The 15,865-nt window shown below is 41.7% G+C and overlaps 1 protein-coding gene and 1 long non-coding RNA gene across 2 annotated transcripts in view; one reads left to right on the top strand and one right to left on the bottom strand.

Annotated features, from left to right (window-relative positions):
* Positions 1-11,798, bottom strand: part of LOC114679542 (uncharacterized) — a 33,673-nt gene extending 21,875 nt beyond the window's left edge. Inside the window, exons 1-2 of the long non-coding RNA XR_013395373.1 lie at positions 11,667-11,798; positions 8,799-8,877 (exon numbers count right to left, since the gene is read on the bottom strand). This is a non-coding gene — a long non-coding RNA (uncharacterized LOC114679542). The remainder of the gene's footprint in view (positions 1-8,798; positions 8,878-11,666) is intronic.
* Positions 1-15,865, top strand: part of STXBP6 (syntaxin binding protein 6) — a gene marked incomplete at its 5' end in the record, with an annotated part of 177,312 nt that overhangs the window by 158,445 nt on the left and 3,002 nt on the right. Inside the window, 1 exon segment of the mRNA NM_001260925.1 lies at positions 11,735-11,892. Within this exon segment, the coding sequence (NP_001247854.1) occupies positions 11,735-11,892 (158 nt within the window).

The following is a 15,865-nucleotide window of genomic DNA, read 5'->3' as shown; positions in this document are numbered from 1 at the left end:
GTAACCAGTGTCTGCAAAGTCTCAGAGGCAAGAAAAGAGATGTGTCTGTTAAGATGCTGATTATATTCCTCGGAGACTGATGAGATTATATGCATGGAAAGGAAACACTTTTATTTGCACTTTGTTTCATGCTCAGTTTATTAAATATTTCTACTAAATAATTTGAAAAGCCAAATTTTCTTAAACTTTTATAAACATTGTTTATGAAACTTAGTTCATGAAGTTAAACAATTTAAACTGCAATCACAGTTTAATAGGACTGGTTATTTTGACTAGCTACTTTAAACAGACAAGGCATATGCAAAAATAATAATTACAGTACTTAAAGGAATATCATGTTTAAACCTGTAATGAACTAGCAACGCCATGGGTTTAATTTCTGTCTTCATTATTTATTTTCTTCTCCAATCAAAGTGCTTATTTCCATATTTCCTGAGTGTAGAGGATTGAGTTGGTAATCAGTTGATTTTTAGTGGGGGCACACTGCCTGGTTTATTCTTCTAAGGTGATTCAAACTTGAGTCCCTGAATATCTCACTGGGTCTTCATGTGAACCTCATGTTTCACCTCGGTAGCACCGTTTAAGCCGTATTGTTCACATCCATCCCCCCAGTGATTTCAACTTGATGGGCTTTCTCCCAAAATGGTGCATCTTTTACGTTGCTTGGCCAGCATTACATAATCCTCTATGTCATTCTTGTGCGTCGCTCTGGTATAGTAGCATTACTTTGAACATACAGATGCCTTATTAATATCTTATTATAATTTGTCACGTTGTCTAGAAGTTTCTTCCCCTGGAAGATGCAATCGGATCTGAACAGATAGCCGAATTTCTAAAGAGGGGAACGCATTCACTACTTTGGAATGCATCATTGTCATTCTTTCTACCTAGTGGATATGTTTGACCATTAATGCTCATTAGTGCTTTCTGTAACTTTCTACTCTTTCTGAAATTATTTGGCTTACTCATAGTTTTGTGTATTTGCCCACTGCTACTCACACAGATAGAGACAAATACATACATGTATGTAGATAAATACTTAAAATACCCAGATATTTAATACTTTTTACTAATTAAAATCAATAAAGCATCCAATTATAATCAATTTTATTTTGTATTTCAACTTCATTTTTGTACATTTTATGTTAACTCTCTTAATGAGAGTTAATGTATGTTAATGTATCATTAAGAAATTATGGCTTCCACAGTCATATACAATTACTGTAATTATCTTTATTGTGATAACTTTTATTACACTGATGTTCTAAATATCACATCAGTGATCTTGCCCAGTGATCTCCTTTAAACTGTTTTCTTTTTCATTTTAGCACTGTCCCTATCATCTTTAGAGGTATCCTTGCTGTCTGGCAATAATGAGGTATTTTAGGCCTATTTGAGTTTTCCTTGCCCAAAGTTTTGGAATCTGCTGCTTCCCAAAGAAGTTTGCTTTCTTCTAGCAGAAAATATTGCTAGACACCTAAATCTGAGTGAGAGGCTTGCATTTCAATACTGATGCTGAAAACAAACAAAAAAAATGTGCTACTGCTGATGTTGGAAAACCCTTAGGGACAAAGCTGGATGCAGTGTTCTTTGTTAAGCTTTTTGTTCACATGGATTTGTTTTCAAATTCATTTATTATATGTTCTACATAGTAAGAAACTGATAAAACTTTAAGGATTTTCTATAATCTGTCAAGAAACATTGAGGCAGTAGATAATTGTTGGGGGTCCTGCAGAGGTGGCAAGCGAATAGCCTGGAACTAGATTAGGAAAGGCCTTCTTGGTTGTGTTGTATTATGGGTGAGCAGCAAAGCATGGAAATGAGAAAGTGGCATGATCAGGTTACCAGTATAGAAAGAGGATCATGTACTAGAGGACTTAGAGACTAGTGGCAGGAACACCATCCAGGCTGCTGTCTTTGTCCAGTACGACTGAAATAGAACCTAATTCTAGCCCCATGGGGGCTAGAAATAATGTGGAGGGCTAAGTGAAGAGCCCTTGCTGAGAGAGAATGTCCTGGATTCCATGAGCATTTTGATGTGGGATATGATGGAGAGGTTAAGAGTCAGGTCAATTGAGAGTAGAAGACTAGGTGAACAGAGGAGCCATTAACTGACACGATGAATTTAGGAGGAGCAGGTCAGAAGAAGGGCGGGAAGGAAAAGATTGGGCTAATATGAAGGTTTTTAATTTGTGAAGCAGACAAATATAGACAGTGTCTGGCACATATTTGTTCTATAATAAGTGAGCTGAATGAATCAGTTATTACTAATGATATGGAGTACATTGAGCTCACACTACGTTATTAGCCCTATGCTAAATATGTATTTCATTTACTTCTCACACTAGTTCATATGAAAAATAAATACTGGTTTTTTGTTTGTTTGTTTGTTTGTTTGTTTATGACAAGGTCTGGCTCTATTGTCCAGGCTGGAGTGCAGCGGCTCCATCTTAGCTCACAGAAACCTCTGCCTCCCAGGCTCAAGCCATCTTCCCACCTCAGCCTCCACAGTAACTGGGACTATAGGCATGCACCACCAAGCCCAGCTAGTTTTTGTATTTCTTATAGAGATGGGGTTTCCCCATGTTGTCCAGGCTGATCTCAAAACTCCTGAGCTAAAGTGATTCACCCACCTGGGCCTCCCAAAGTGCTGAGATTACAGGCATGAGTCACCACACCTGGCCAAAAATAGGTACTGTTTTTTATTGACATTAAACCAATGAAAAAGCATAGGCTCACAGAGATTAAGTAACTTATCTGAGGCCACATTGTTGATATTTGGCAAAGTCAGGCTCAATCCTAGACGTTTCTGACTTTGTATCTCTAATCAGGAAGGTAGTAATTAAGGAAGAATCAAAGTGATAGGGGTTGGGGGGTGGATCAAGAAATAATGTGTTTTAGAAGCCAATAGAAAGAACAGCCTTCAGAAGTAGTCAAATTGTGGTCCCATGGCCAACTGGAGGAAACTTAAAATAGGCAATGGACTTGATAGGTCATTGGTGAGTTTGAGAGAACAGTGTTGTTAGCATGGGGTAGGGTAGTCCACTGGAAGTTCAAAACAATTGTGACATATGAGAGTAACAATAGGGGAGACTCCTCCTTCACGAATGTTCATGGTGATGAGAGTAGGGAAAGAAAGATGAGCTAAGTAGAGAGCTTAACAGAAAGACTCTCCAGTGCCAGATAACAAGTTTATCTCATTAGCAATGGCTAAGGTTCAGTGTCTATGGGCCAAACACTGTTCTAAATGCCCCATTTGCACTTCACCTCATTCCTCACAGCAACCTCATGAGATAGATACTAGACCAATCCCTAGGACAGGTGAGGAAACTGAAGCACAAAAGGGTAAGTAATTTGTTCGTGGTAACACAGCTGGTAAGTAGCAAGTATGTTGAACAGAATTTGCTTTTTAACCAGTAGCATTGTGTAGAGAGTTTTCAATTTGTGTATATAAGGACTTGAAATTACAGTTATTAGAGTAAAAGTCCCTAGCTTCCAACTGTAATAAAAATAGAGACCTGTACATCATAGCTGGTTTGTCAGCGAACATAACCCAAGACAGAACAAAATCCATTTTACCAAATTTAGAGCCACGTTAGGTTTTTAACCTCAGAACAAGTGTTGCCTGTTTTTTGAGAGTCTGATAATCTCTGAACAAAACAGACACAGAAGAAGTATTATTGAATTCATTCTCCTGATACCCTATAACTATTCATAACAACCAAGGTTAAGTAAATCCTAAAGATACCCGTGAGTGTTTATGCATATCCTGAATTTAATTGTTTAAAGATACCTGAATAAAATTCTAAATGTTTGACCTTTGTCAATGAGAATAGTGAAACAGTGAATTGAGAGGAGTGTATGAGCTCATAGTTGTCTATACGACAGGGAGGGGGCATTGGGCTTTTTTCTGAGGCTTTAGTTAGCCACTAGGGCAGACATGCTTGTGACTTGGGAATAGGCTGGGGTTCCACTGCATTACCTTCACAATGCTAAAAGAAGACCTAATAGAATGGTCCATTCTTCGCTTGGTAACAACAGCAATCGATAATTCCAAGGTGTCCTTCAAGTAGGCTTTTGCGTTTATGGGCTTACAAAGTATTCCTGAGCACTGAGTCCATTTTTCTTTGTCATCCAGCTCCAGGCAACAAACAAGTAAGTTTCTTGCTCCTTGAAATTAGCCAACTTGAGACAAAAGATAATTCTGAAACCACCATTGAGCATGCTATCTGTTCTGTATCCTCTATAAAGCAAGCCTTTTTAATGTAATTACATGACCTATTACTAAATTGATGAGGACAGCCTGAATTTATTTTTCCTCCTTTAACTTAGGAGTCAGTGTAGTCTATTGTAGCATTTCTGAGCGCAAATTCTGCAGAATTTCACCCTACTAAGATACTCGGCCAAAAAAACCCTATGAGTAAATATGTTTTGGAAGCTCTGCATACCATACTTCTCCTGCTCTCACCCCTACCTCCTTTTCATTCAGTTTACATTAACACATTAAAGATTTTCCAAAGTTCTGCAGTAAAGGAATGTGGCTAGATCTCATTTCACGAAGTCATTTTGTCATAGAACTGAGCTTTTCTTGGAGCACTGTAACTCACAGAACCATTCTGGCAAATGCTGACATAGATGTTAGGAGCTTTGGAGTCAATTTGTGGCTAATCTTGGGTAAGCTACTTCACCTCCCTGTGCATATGTTTCCTTAACTATAACATAAGGGTAAGAATATCTCCCTTCGAGGAATGTAACATCTTACCATAGTACCTGCCACCTAGTATGGTAGCTGTTCTGTGATTGTGATTGACCGATGTTCACACTGTATCCTGCCCAGCTTGGGTTAACAGCTCCTCCTTTTGGAAAGGCTTGATGTAACCAGAATTTTTAAAAGAATTTTTCTGGTTAGTCATTACCACAAAAGTATGGATGAAATTTAACTTTTTGGAAGAACCTCCATCTTAAAAGAAGATAGTATAGGTTATCCAACATTGAAATACAGTGATATTGTGTCCAGAATTGGTGGGTTCTTGGTCTCACTGACTTCAAGAATGGAGCCACGGACCCTCGCGGTGAGTGTTATAGTTCCTAAAGATGGTGTGTCCAGAGTTTGTTCCTTCACATGTTCAGATGTGTCTGGAGTTTCTTCCTTCTGGTGGGTTCGTGGTCTGGCTGGCTTCAGGAATGAAGCTGCAGACCTTCGCGGTGAGTGTTACAGCTCTTAAGGGCAGCACGTCTGGAGTTGTTCATTCCTCCCGTCCGGAGTTGTTCATCCCTTCCGGTGGGTTTGTGGTCTCGCTGGCTTCAGGAGTGAAGCTGCAGACCTTTGCGGTGAGTGTTACAGCTCATAAAGGCAGTGCGGACCCAAAGAGTGAGCAACAGCAAGATTTATTGCAAAGAGCAAAAGAACAAAACTTCCATAGCATGGAAGGGTACCCGAGGGGGTTGCCATTGCCGGCTAGGGCAGCCTGCTTTTATTCCCTTATCTGACCCCACCCACATCCTGCTGATTGGTTCATTTTACAGAGAGCTGATTGGTCCATTTTACAGATTGGTCCATTTTACAGAGAGCTGATTGGTCCATTTTGACAGGGTGCTGATTGGTGTGTTTACAAACCTTTAGCGAGACACAGTGCTGACTGGTGCATTTACAGTCCTTTAGCTAGACCTAGAGTGCTAGACAGAAAAGTTCTGGAAGTCCCCACTAGGTTAGCTAGACATAGAGCACTGATTGGTGCATTTACAAACCTTGAGCTAGACACAGAGTGCTGATTGGTGCATTTACAATCCTTTAGCTGGCCATAAAAGTTCTCCAAGTCCCCACCCAATTCAGGAACCTAGCTGACTTCCCCTAGTGGATCCCACTCCAGCACCCTGGGCAGAGCTGCCTGCCAGTCCCATGCTGCCGCCCCTGCACTCCTCAGCCCTTGGGCGGTTGTCCTAGAGCAGGGGAGGGCACCCGTTGGGGAGGCTCAGGCCGCACCAGAGCCCACCAGTGGAGGGGCTTGGGCATGGTGGGCTGTAGGTCCCAAGCCCTGCCCCGCAGGGAGGCAGCTGAGGTGGTGAGAATTCAAGCACGGCAAGGGCGGGCCAGCAGTGTTGGAGAACCCAGCAAACCCTCCACAGCTGCTGGCCCTGGGTGCTAAGCCCCTCACTGCCTGGGGCCAGGGGCACTTGCAGGCCACGCCAAGTGCGGGGCTGCCAAGCCTGCGCCCACCCTGAACTCAGGCTAGACCGCGAGCACTGCATGCAGCCCTGGTTCCCCCTGGCACCTCTCTCTCCACACCTCCCTGCAAGCAGAGGGAGCCAGCTCCGGCCTCGGCCTGCCCAGAGTGGGGCTCCCACAGTGCAACGGTGGTCTGAAGGGCTCCTCAAGCGTGGCCAGAGTGGACACTGAGGCTGCAGAGGCACCAAGAGTGAGCGAAGGCTGCTAGCACATTGTCACCTCTCAATGTGATTTAGTATTGATTAGTCAGTGTAATATAGAAAGAGCTTGGTATTGCCAAAGTTCACAGATAATTAATGGACTTTGTTCATAGAAGTAAAAGCTAGTATCATCATTATTATTTAAATTATTATTCATCTATAAAATATTTAGTGACAGTCACAGTACTAAACAGAGCCTCCTTTGAAGCATCATGATTATCATGCAACTGAATTACCAAGGATGGGGCGGAAGTAGAGCCACTCATCACAGGAAGCAAAACAGTGTCTAAGTGGCACTGAGTGGCTTTGGGACTGAAAGGAGACCAGGCTCTCAGGGAGCCAGATCTCTATGTAACTTTTCTTTTGCTAATATGTGTTCTAGTGGTAGAAACACTGAGCAATAAAATTGTCACAGAGTGAAAGAAAAAAGAAAAAAACACCGTCTCAGGTGAATCCTACCTTTTTGTATCCTGTGAAATTAATTTGCATGTTACTTATACTGAACAAGACTTAATTGTACCTTAGGTACTACCCATGAAAATAACTTTGCTAAGAAAAATAACTCAGTAGATGTGAATAGAATAGGGCTTACTTCATCTGTGCAGAGAATAAATTATTATTGAATACTTTTGGCAGGTTATATGAGAGTCACTAATGTTCCTGGCCTATATACAGATTAAATATAATAGGTCTCCCTGCCAATTTTTGTGTTTGTTAGAACTCTTATCTATTTTATACATACGTATTTTCCCAAAATTCAAATTGGTTTTCCTCTAAGTTTAGATAAGTGGGGTTTATTGGATAGTTATTCTTAAGTGGTTAAATTGATTATGGAATAGAAGTAGTTCAAGCAAAACTATTAAGAAATCTCTGTTTTAAAAGAGTGTTCTTAAATGAGCACATTGACTCAGCACTGAGTATAGATGGGCATATTATTTATATTTTAGATTATTTTCCTGCTGCCTTATTTTCCAAACAGGATGAATATTTTACATTTCAAATATCTCTATGTGTATTTCATAGAAGTAGCTGCTGAAAATTCTGTTGAAATTGCCTTTTACTAGCAATAGAATTAAGGATTTTAATTACCAAGATACACCCTGATGTGTAGCGTGATCAAATGAAATTATGTTGATAATTGAACTGTTGGTGTATTTTATGTGCTTCTTAAAAAGTTTCCTCCTTTCTCTTCACTTATCACTTCTCAATATATTTTACTCTTTTCTCTCATTTTTCTATACATTTAAATTTCTTTCCATTGTATTCTCAGTGACTGAACACAATGCTATAGCTTTATCTCCAGTTGCTCTCTCAATGAAGTCTTCTAAATCACTTAACGTAAAAGATGTCAGCGTATATATTTTTTTAAAAGCACACATTAAGTGGAACTGATATGAAGGCAAGATCAATGAAGCAAGATTGGTCTCTGCTGTACTCTCCAGAGACTAATTCCAAAAGTAGTTGACTTTATTTGCCGTGGTTGACAGCTTCTCAGACTGCTTGAATAAATTTGAGTATTAATATGCTTCCTGTCTATTTAGAAAGAATTACTATGCCGTCTGCCTCAGGAGGCTGCTTTATTTCCAGATTTAATTCAGTACAATATGATGAGTCCCAACTTTTGAGTTAGGCGTCCTATTTACAAAACATGCGTGATTTAATAAATATGTGTTCAACTCCCTCTCTGAGCAACATGCTGTGCTACACATAGCAGGATATACAAAGGTATGTAAGGAGTATCTCCTGAAAGCTTCAAAACACTTAGCCCCAAGATAGTAGAGAAGAGAGAGTGACATGCAATGGAATTGGGTGCGATGTGCCATTTTTTTCAAAGTTACATAGAAGATGTAGTCTTAAGGGGGGGTGGAGGGCAAACTTCCATTGAGTACCTGCAGACACTGCATGTACATCTTCATCTCCACAGTAGGCACATGAGGTAAATGGTACAACCCACATTTTACAGATAAGAAAAATTAAATCACTCCCTTAAAGTCATTCTGCCAATTGTGTCAACATAATAGTGCCTGGCACATAGTATGTACTTCATGAATGGTTTTGAATGTTGAATAAATCTTTCAGGGAAGCAATCTTCAACGTACACCAAGAGCCTATATGTGCTTTGAACCAGCAATTTTATTTCTAGTTATTATCATAGATGTGGTAAAGATTGTGTGTATATGTGAGGCAGGAGGTTGGTAAAGAGGCAGAGTGTAGAGAGCTGTATAGGAGGTGACCTTTAATTGTGAGGAAGGTGTCCAGATTTCTGGCTGGATTAAGGACCTGGGCAGATATTGGGGTTGTTCACTAAGCAGGGGACCCAAAGGAAAAGTAGGTGTGAAGGGAAAAGATAATGAGATGAGGTTTTGACTTACTGAACTCAAGATGACTTTGGGTCATTCTGTTGGAGTTTTCCATAAGAAAACCTATGGGCCTGGAGCTCAGCAGCATGACCTAGTGAAAGATAAGGATTTGGTTATAGAAGTCAAGAGCTGGATGAGGTTGCTCCAGAGAGAGTCTGTAGAGTGCAAAAGAGAAGAGAGTGAGGGGAAGAACCCTGGGATTACAGTTTGAGCAAGAAGATCCCAGATAGAAGAAAATAAGTCAGCAGAAGATCTAGGTCAATAGAAGAGAAATAATAAAGATTTAGGGAATTGTCAACAGAGCGAAATGATATACTCAGAATTTGTAATCCAGCTGGGAAGTCATTGTATCTACAGGTGAAAAAGTCAAGTAGGAGAAGAGTTGCCCGTGATTGTACTTAATTAAGTAACCAAGAAGGATATAGATATTATTTAGGGAGTTGAGTGGAGGGAGAGATTAGAATTGATCTGAAGCTTAATAAAGGTGATGGGACTTAACTGGGCCTAAAATGTGGGTAGAATTGAAACTGGAAGAGGTTATTTCAACTGAGGAAATGAAATTTGTTCAAATTCATCCTGATGCCTGAAAATAACTGAAGGTGGATTTCCTATTGGCAGTAGTCAGCAATGTCATCTTTCAACAGTGAAGACAGCATCTAGTTCTCTATGAGTTATAATGACTCCTGCTAAACAGTATCATATAAAACTGAGTGTGATGTTACCTGACATCACGTGCAAGATTAATTTCAAATAACAAAGCAGCAAGGCTTATGTGTAGTGGGTTCATTCCAGAAGCACGATGTGAAGATCATGCAGGTCAATTCCAGTGGGAAAAGGCAAGTCTTGCTTATACACCCTCTTGATTTTATAGTAGCTAATTCTAAAATCCTTTTGATTTCAGGCAGCTATTCCTAGTGGTGAAGTTGCAGCTTCCCTGCCATATCTTTTCCCAGTCCCCTGGTGGCTAAGTTGTGAATAAATGGAAGGAGACAGAAAAAGGAGATTTTCTTGTGCCCTCTCCCAACTCCTCTGCGCCCTTCTCCATCTTCCTGTTCCACCCCATTGGCCTCTTCCTTTTTTGAGAAAACTTGACTTTCGATGTGGCATGGGTAATAACTCTTAATTTACCAAGAGGAGTACCTTGAGGACAGAAACGGTCAGGCGTTACCTTGGGAAATAACCTGTCAAAACCTATCTGTATACCAGTCTGCCCACAATTCTGTCTTAGTGATTGCTTCTCTGGACCAACACCGTATCTGCAAAGAACAAGGTAGAGAATAAGGAAAAGTCACTGGAAAACCAGGCTCAAGTTCTGTCCCTGTCACTTCCCTAGTGATACAGTCTCGTGCAAGCCTCTTAACCTCTGCTAGTCTCAATCCTGTCAGTAGAATTGTGACAATCAAGTGAGATAATATTTGTGAAGGTGCTGTATGATTGCAAAGTGCTATTCAAGTGTTGAGCATATGGATAGGTTATTATCATAGTTATGAGTATGATATGAAAGCAAAGGGGACCAAGATTTCTCCTCCTAAATGTGTTCTGAAGACCGAGACCTTTCATTCCAACCTTGCATTCAACCAGATTTACCTAGAACCTGCACTTCCTCTGCTCCCTGTTTATCTGTGCTGATTTATCTTGGTTCATGTAGTGCTTGATGCAACTGAGTAACACTGAGTTAACCCCATTCTCCTCCCCTTAGTGCATAATTGAATCCCTTGAAATCCATCATTAAAGAAGAAAAATAGAAAAACATTTACTAAGTGCTTCCTCCAGTCAAGGCACTTTCTTTGCCTGAGATCCTTTTCCACAAACCACAGACAGTGCCCAAAGAGGAGAAATTAAGAAACCTTTGCCGCTGAGACCAGTGGAAATTGCATTTCTATTAAAAGCTGTCTGTGGCTGGATGTATCCATCCCAGGTGCAAAGTTAAATGATGTAATAAACTTATTCAAAGGCATAAAGCCATTATATAAAATGCCATTAAATATCTCACACTCTAATGTTAACAAAATACAGCTATAAATTTCCTTTGGTTGTCATTTTGCAAGTTGCTATTTCTCAGTGATTTATGCATCGGCAAGTTCTTCACTATTGAATTTTGCTGCCCAATCCTGGCAAATGGGATGTCAGGAATGTGTGACCCTTTGAGATGCAATGGCTTTCAACTTTCTTGGTATCACCACTCCTGAGTTTGGAAGTGCCACGTTTCTTCTAGGGCTGGTTTCTGTCACTGTTTTGTACCTGCTGGTTAAGTATGGTCCTGAGGCTCCGTGTTTCACATACTAGAGATCAGAGGTAAGGAGTCCCAAGCATCCGAGCCATGGTACAGAATTCAAGGTTGGGAGCAGACACATCTACTCTGCGCTTTGAGACTGGATCATAGCTCGTACATGAAGCTGTACATTTTGGGGTGTTCTTTACTTGCTGGATGAAGGGGTAAAATGAAGAAGAAGAGTTGGAAGGAATATATAGAGCATTCTGTCTAGAAAAGTTCTGTGGTCCCAGTTTTCCTATGGTTATTCACCGAAACCACAGGTCAAAAGGAAATAACATAAGATCCAGATATGTCTCACTGAACTTGCCTAATTCTGTGAACTTGTCAATGTTTTCATTTATCTTTGCAAGCCAAGTTGTAAATCCAGACAGGCCCCATCCTTTTGAGCCTCATCAGATACTGGCAGAATGGAAATAACTGGCGTGTTAGTGATGGGATTATAAAGAAGCATTTAGGATTTTCCTAGGTCCTGCAGTCAATGGCTGTTCTTGCTGCAAGTGCGTCAGTCAAACCCAATCAAAAGAAATGTCGTCGGCCTGTTTCCTAGACACTAGAGGAGCAGGCTTTCTGCAGTGTGACCTGCCTTCCTCTTACAGGGTACTCACCCTGCAGGAGTCTGGTCACTGTGGGTCAGCCGAGCCAGCTTCTGATGCTCCTGCTCTCCTCCTTTCAGGAAACAGCATCCTCCATTCAGCTGCCGACAGCGTGACCAGCGCAGTGCAGAAGGCAAGCCAGGCCTTGAATGAGCGCGGAGAGAGATTAGGCCGAGCAGAGGAGAAGACAGAAGACCTGAAGAACAGTGCCCAGCAGTTTGCAGAAACTGCGCACAAGGTGGGCCAAGAGAGGGGCGGGCTTCTCAGCTCTGGGGTGTTGGGGAGCTACAGTGCCAAGAAACTTTATTTCAGTATTTTCCTGTCATGAGATACAAAATTAAGCTTTTTATTTCCCCGTTATGTAATTCCCATCTGCTACTTACTAAACACCTGAGTCGTGGAAAATTTCTTCTTGTACCTGGTTTCTTTGGCTCTTTTCTGATGTCCTCATCCGTTTCTCTGACATTCTGATCTTGGATCTTTAGGAACTATGGACCATCTTTAGTTCCTGCTCAGAAGTTTAGGGCTCAATTATCGAGGCACAGAATAGTGGGTGGGGGAGAAGAGATCAGGTCTTCGAATATCCCTGCCCCACTTAGCCAACACATGGAGGACGTGAGGCTGCTCGTGCTTGCTTTTCCATCCTGTCCCTTTCTTATCCTGAGTCTGCCATTGTGTCCGTATCTCTTCACCAGACACAAAGCAAGCCCTAGTCCCAGGGAACTATGCACCTCGGGGCTAGTTTTCCCTCTGAGAGGGGTGGGTTGTTATTTCAGGGCCTCAATTCTGGGGCTCTGAGCTTGACCGGACCAGCGCTGAGCTGCCAGCAATACTCCCTGCAGCCCCTGCATCCAGAGAAGGGCATTTCCTGCTTGACTGAGTGCGCACTCTGCACATTCTCATACTGGCTGAGAACGGCGCCTTTTAGAAGGGAAAGGGGCAGTTTTTATTGGCAGCCAGCTATCTAAGGCAGTCATAAACCAAAGGAAAGAGAGGCCCTGTTGGTCAGGTGATAAAGAGGATTTATTACTGTTCTTGTGTTTCAGATCAAAGGGCAGTTTTTTTCTGGTTAGTGGTTTGAATTTAGGCTCCCAGAAACAACATCTGCTGATGACTTGTGTTGGCATGTCAGACTTACGATCTGGCCCTTAAAATACACTTTTCGGGTGACCTTTTGGGAAAAAAAAGTAACTGGCTTTAACAGAAACCCCACTTCTGCTGAGGAAACAAAGATGGATAACCTAAAAAGCAATGAGAAAAATATCCCCAGCTGAGTTGCGGTGACCTCTTCTGGAGGCTCACGCTCAGGTCCAGTTGGGGATCCAGCTCTGAGTGGATGACTCCTGCTTTCTCTTCCTGCATCCCCTTTGTGCAACCCTGTCTTGTCGTCTTATTCATTCTCTGTCGTGACAGGGTCTTTATGCACTGTTGTCTGTGGGGCCCATTTCGAGTTCCTTCAAGGAGAATCGGCCAGATCTGCCTGAAAATGCAGACAGCCCTGCTGGAGGCCAGAGCCTCAGATTGCTGCTGTTGGTGCAGATGCAGAGAGAGTGAACTTGGATTTAAGGTCTCCCTAGTTCCTTCCTCCTTTCTCCAGTCTCTGTGACACAGAGATAATGATGATATGGAAATGCTGGCATTATAGCGTCAGCTTCTTTAACAACAACAGCAGCTTCCGTGATTTCAGTGGGAGAACGGATAGTGGAAATCTGGGGAAACATTTAAGTTATTGAGTTGGGTAGAGAAGGCTAAAGGGAATAACTTTGTAACAATCTTCAGTTCTAGGAAGGGTGATAGTACAGGCATTTATCTTTCATGTCTTCCTACACAGAATAGAGCAATCAATAGTGCGCTGATAAAATTCTGCTAAAACAAGAATTTAGGTTAATGATTAAACCATGAACCAGGTTACCAAGGAAGATTGTGAAATTGCTCTTCCTAAGGTGGAGTAGACAATACCTGGATGTCATCCACGTAGGCGTCCCTCCCAGAGGGGGCTGTACAAACACTGAATTGGATCACCTAACCAGATGGCCTGAACTCTTGACCCTGGTAGCCCTGTTTCCCTGATACTCTGGCCAAGTTTGCTAGGTAGTTGGGAAAGCAATATGGAATAGTAGTTAACATCTTGTGTTTGAGTATAGCTCTATCATTTACCATCTTGGTGACCTTGGGCAAATGCTTCATTTCTCTAAGCCTCAGTTTTCTCATCAGTAAAATAGAGCACCATTCTTTATGAGAATGATAAGTACCTCCTAGAGTATTCAGAGAATTGAATGAGTTCAAAGCTATTAGCACAGTATGTAGTGCATATAAATCTAAATTACTATTATTTGTAATCATTTTCATATATATTTTATATATATATATCTTTTTTTTTTTTTTACTGACCCTGTCCTATTCAGTCACATAATGAGCATGGTTGAGGGATTGGAGAATTGATACTGGTGGTTGAGGATCCTCAACACAGGGACAGGGAAGGAATGGAGGAGAAGATTTTGTACCTCCCAAACCCAAAGGGAAAGGGGTGTGGGAGGGCCTCCTGCTAAATGTTGATACTTTCTAAACACAGATCAGCCCTTGAAACAGGACCTATCAGGATAGAAACTAATGCAGCCACCAAAGGCAAAGGGGTCTCTGGCTTGACCAGTGGGAAAATGTATTTCTAGCAGTTACCTGCTTTCACTCGGGAGAGGTGAGGCATGGACAGCTTGTGTTTATTTTGGTTTCCCCTCCCTTAGGTAATCTCAGGGGGAAAAGGAGGGGTTACTAGTGTCTGTTAATGTGTATGAGAGTTGGAGAGCGTCATGGCCAGACTTGCAGTTGTCTGAAACTGGGATGTGTGCCTATGAATCACTGGCACTGGCAGTATTCCTAACAAGCAGACTGACCTCTCTAGATAAGGTGTGGTTATTTTCCCAGGGCCTAGGACTCTTGATTTGGACCTGCTAGCATAGGCTGACCATGAAGATGTCATTTTACTGGACAAGCCACAGCCAGGCCTGCTGCTGAGGGGAGAGTTCAGAGATGGAACCCAGGCATTCTACCCACTAGACAAGCATGGCTCTGTTGACTCAGAAGGAGTAAGTTGTGCTTACAAGTGGGGGCCAGAACACATGGCAGAGTCCTGAGCAGAAAATGGCAATGCCAGGTGGCAGCTCCTAGAGCTCCCAGTTGAATAAGGGCACCCAACCCCAGCTGGAGAGTTTGGCACACCTTTGTAGAGTCCAGTAGAAAAGGGTCTTTGGCCTTCTAACTTGTTCCAGGACTCCTGCAATGACCCAGGTGCAAGAGTGAGTGAATCACTTTTGTACAACCCTGACTTCAAAATATGCAGGTGTTTGTCGTCTACAGTGCAGATAGAAAATGATCCTTTCCCCTCCGCCTCCCCAGACTGACTCCCCTACCTCCACTCTGGTGAGCCTGGTTTGAGGAAGTGTGGTTCTTTCTTGAGCTCCTGACTTCATGCAAAGTTAACCTTAGGAAAGTGACCGCAGTCACAGAATCAGATCTGCTCACTTTCCTTTGCCGAAAAGCACAATGTTGCAGCAGGTGCAGTGCTTTGACGGCCCCACCATAGGCAGTGAGTCAGTAGACAAGAGCATTACCCACACTCAGACATCTTCAGATGACATTTCTTGCAGAAAAAAACATTGACCCGCCCTGTTTTTCACTAGCCTATGTGTGTGGAGGAAGAAAGGGCGTGTGGCATATCTCTCACTGGGAGGGAATGGCTGCCTCTATCCTTACTACCTAAGGAGCTCAGGTCTGGGTCTTAGGAGCACAGGTCTTATAATGCATAGTATTATACTATTATATTATTATAATATAATACTATTATATTAATACATTATATTAATACATAAAATACATGATTTTATTATTTATTATTGTTGATAAATAATAAAATCGTGACTGATACCAGGGAGATATACTGATACTATATCTCCCTGGTATCAGTCACGATTTTATTATTATCATTTTTTAGGTTGAGTAGGTTACATGCGTAGCGTTGAAAGAGAACTCTTTCCATGAGATATTAAGAACACAAAACATATCAAAAGGAAATTTTAAATTTTAACAACTCTGACACCTAAATTTATCCATTGGCATTTAGAGTTGGAGACTTTTTTATAGACATAAGAGGAGGCTGAGGTGTGGAACAGCTGTGACTTTAGAGCTCAAGGTCATACAGCAGATTTGTAGCAGCA

The sequence above is a fragment of the Macaca mulatta genome, chromosome 7, assembly GCF_049350105.2.
Source record: "Macaca mulatta isolate MMU2019108-1 chromosome 7, T2T-MMU8v2.0, whole genome shotgun sequence".
Classification (NCBI taxonomy): Eukaryota; Metazoa; Chordata; class Mammalia; order Primates; family Cercopithecidae; genus Macaca; species Macaca mulatta.
Note: the sequence above shows the minus strand (reverse complement) of the source record. Positions and strands in the feature narration are given on the sequence as shown.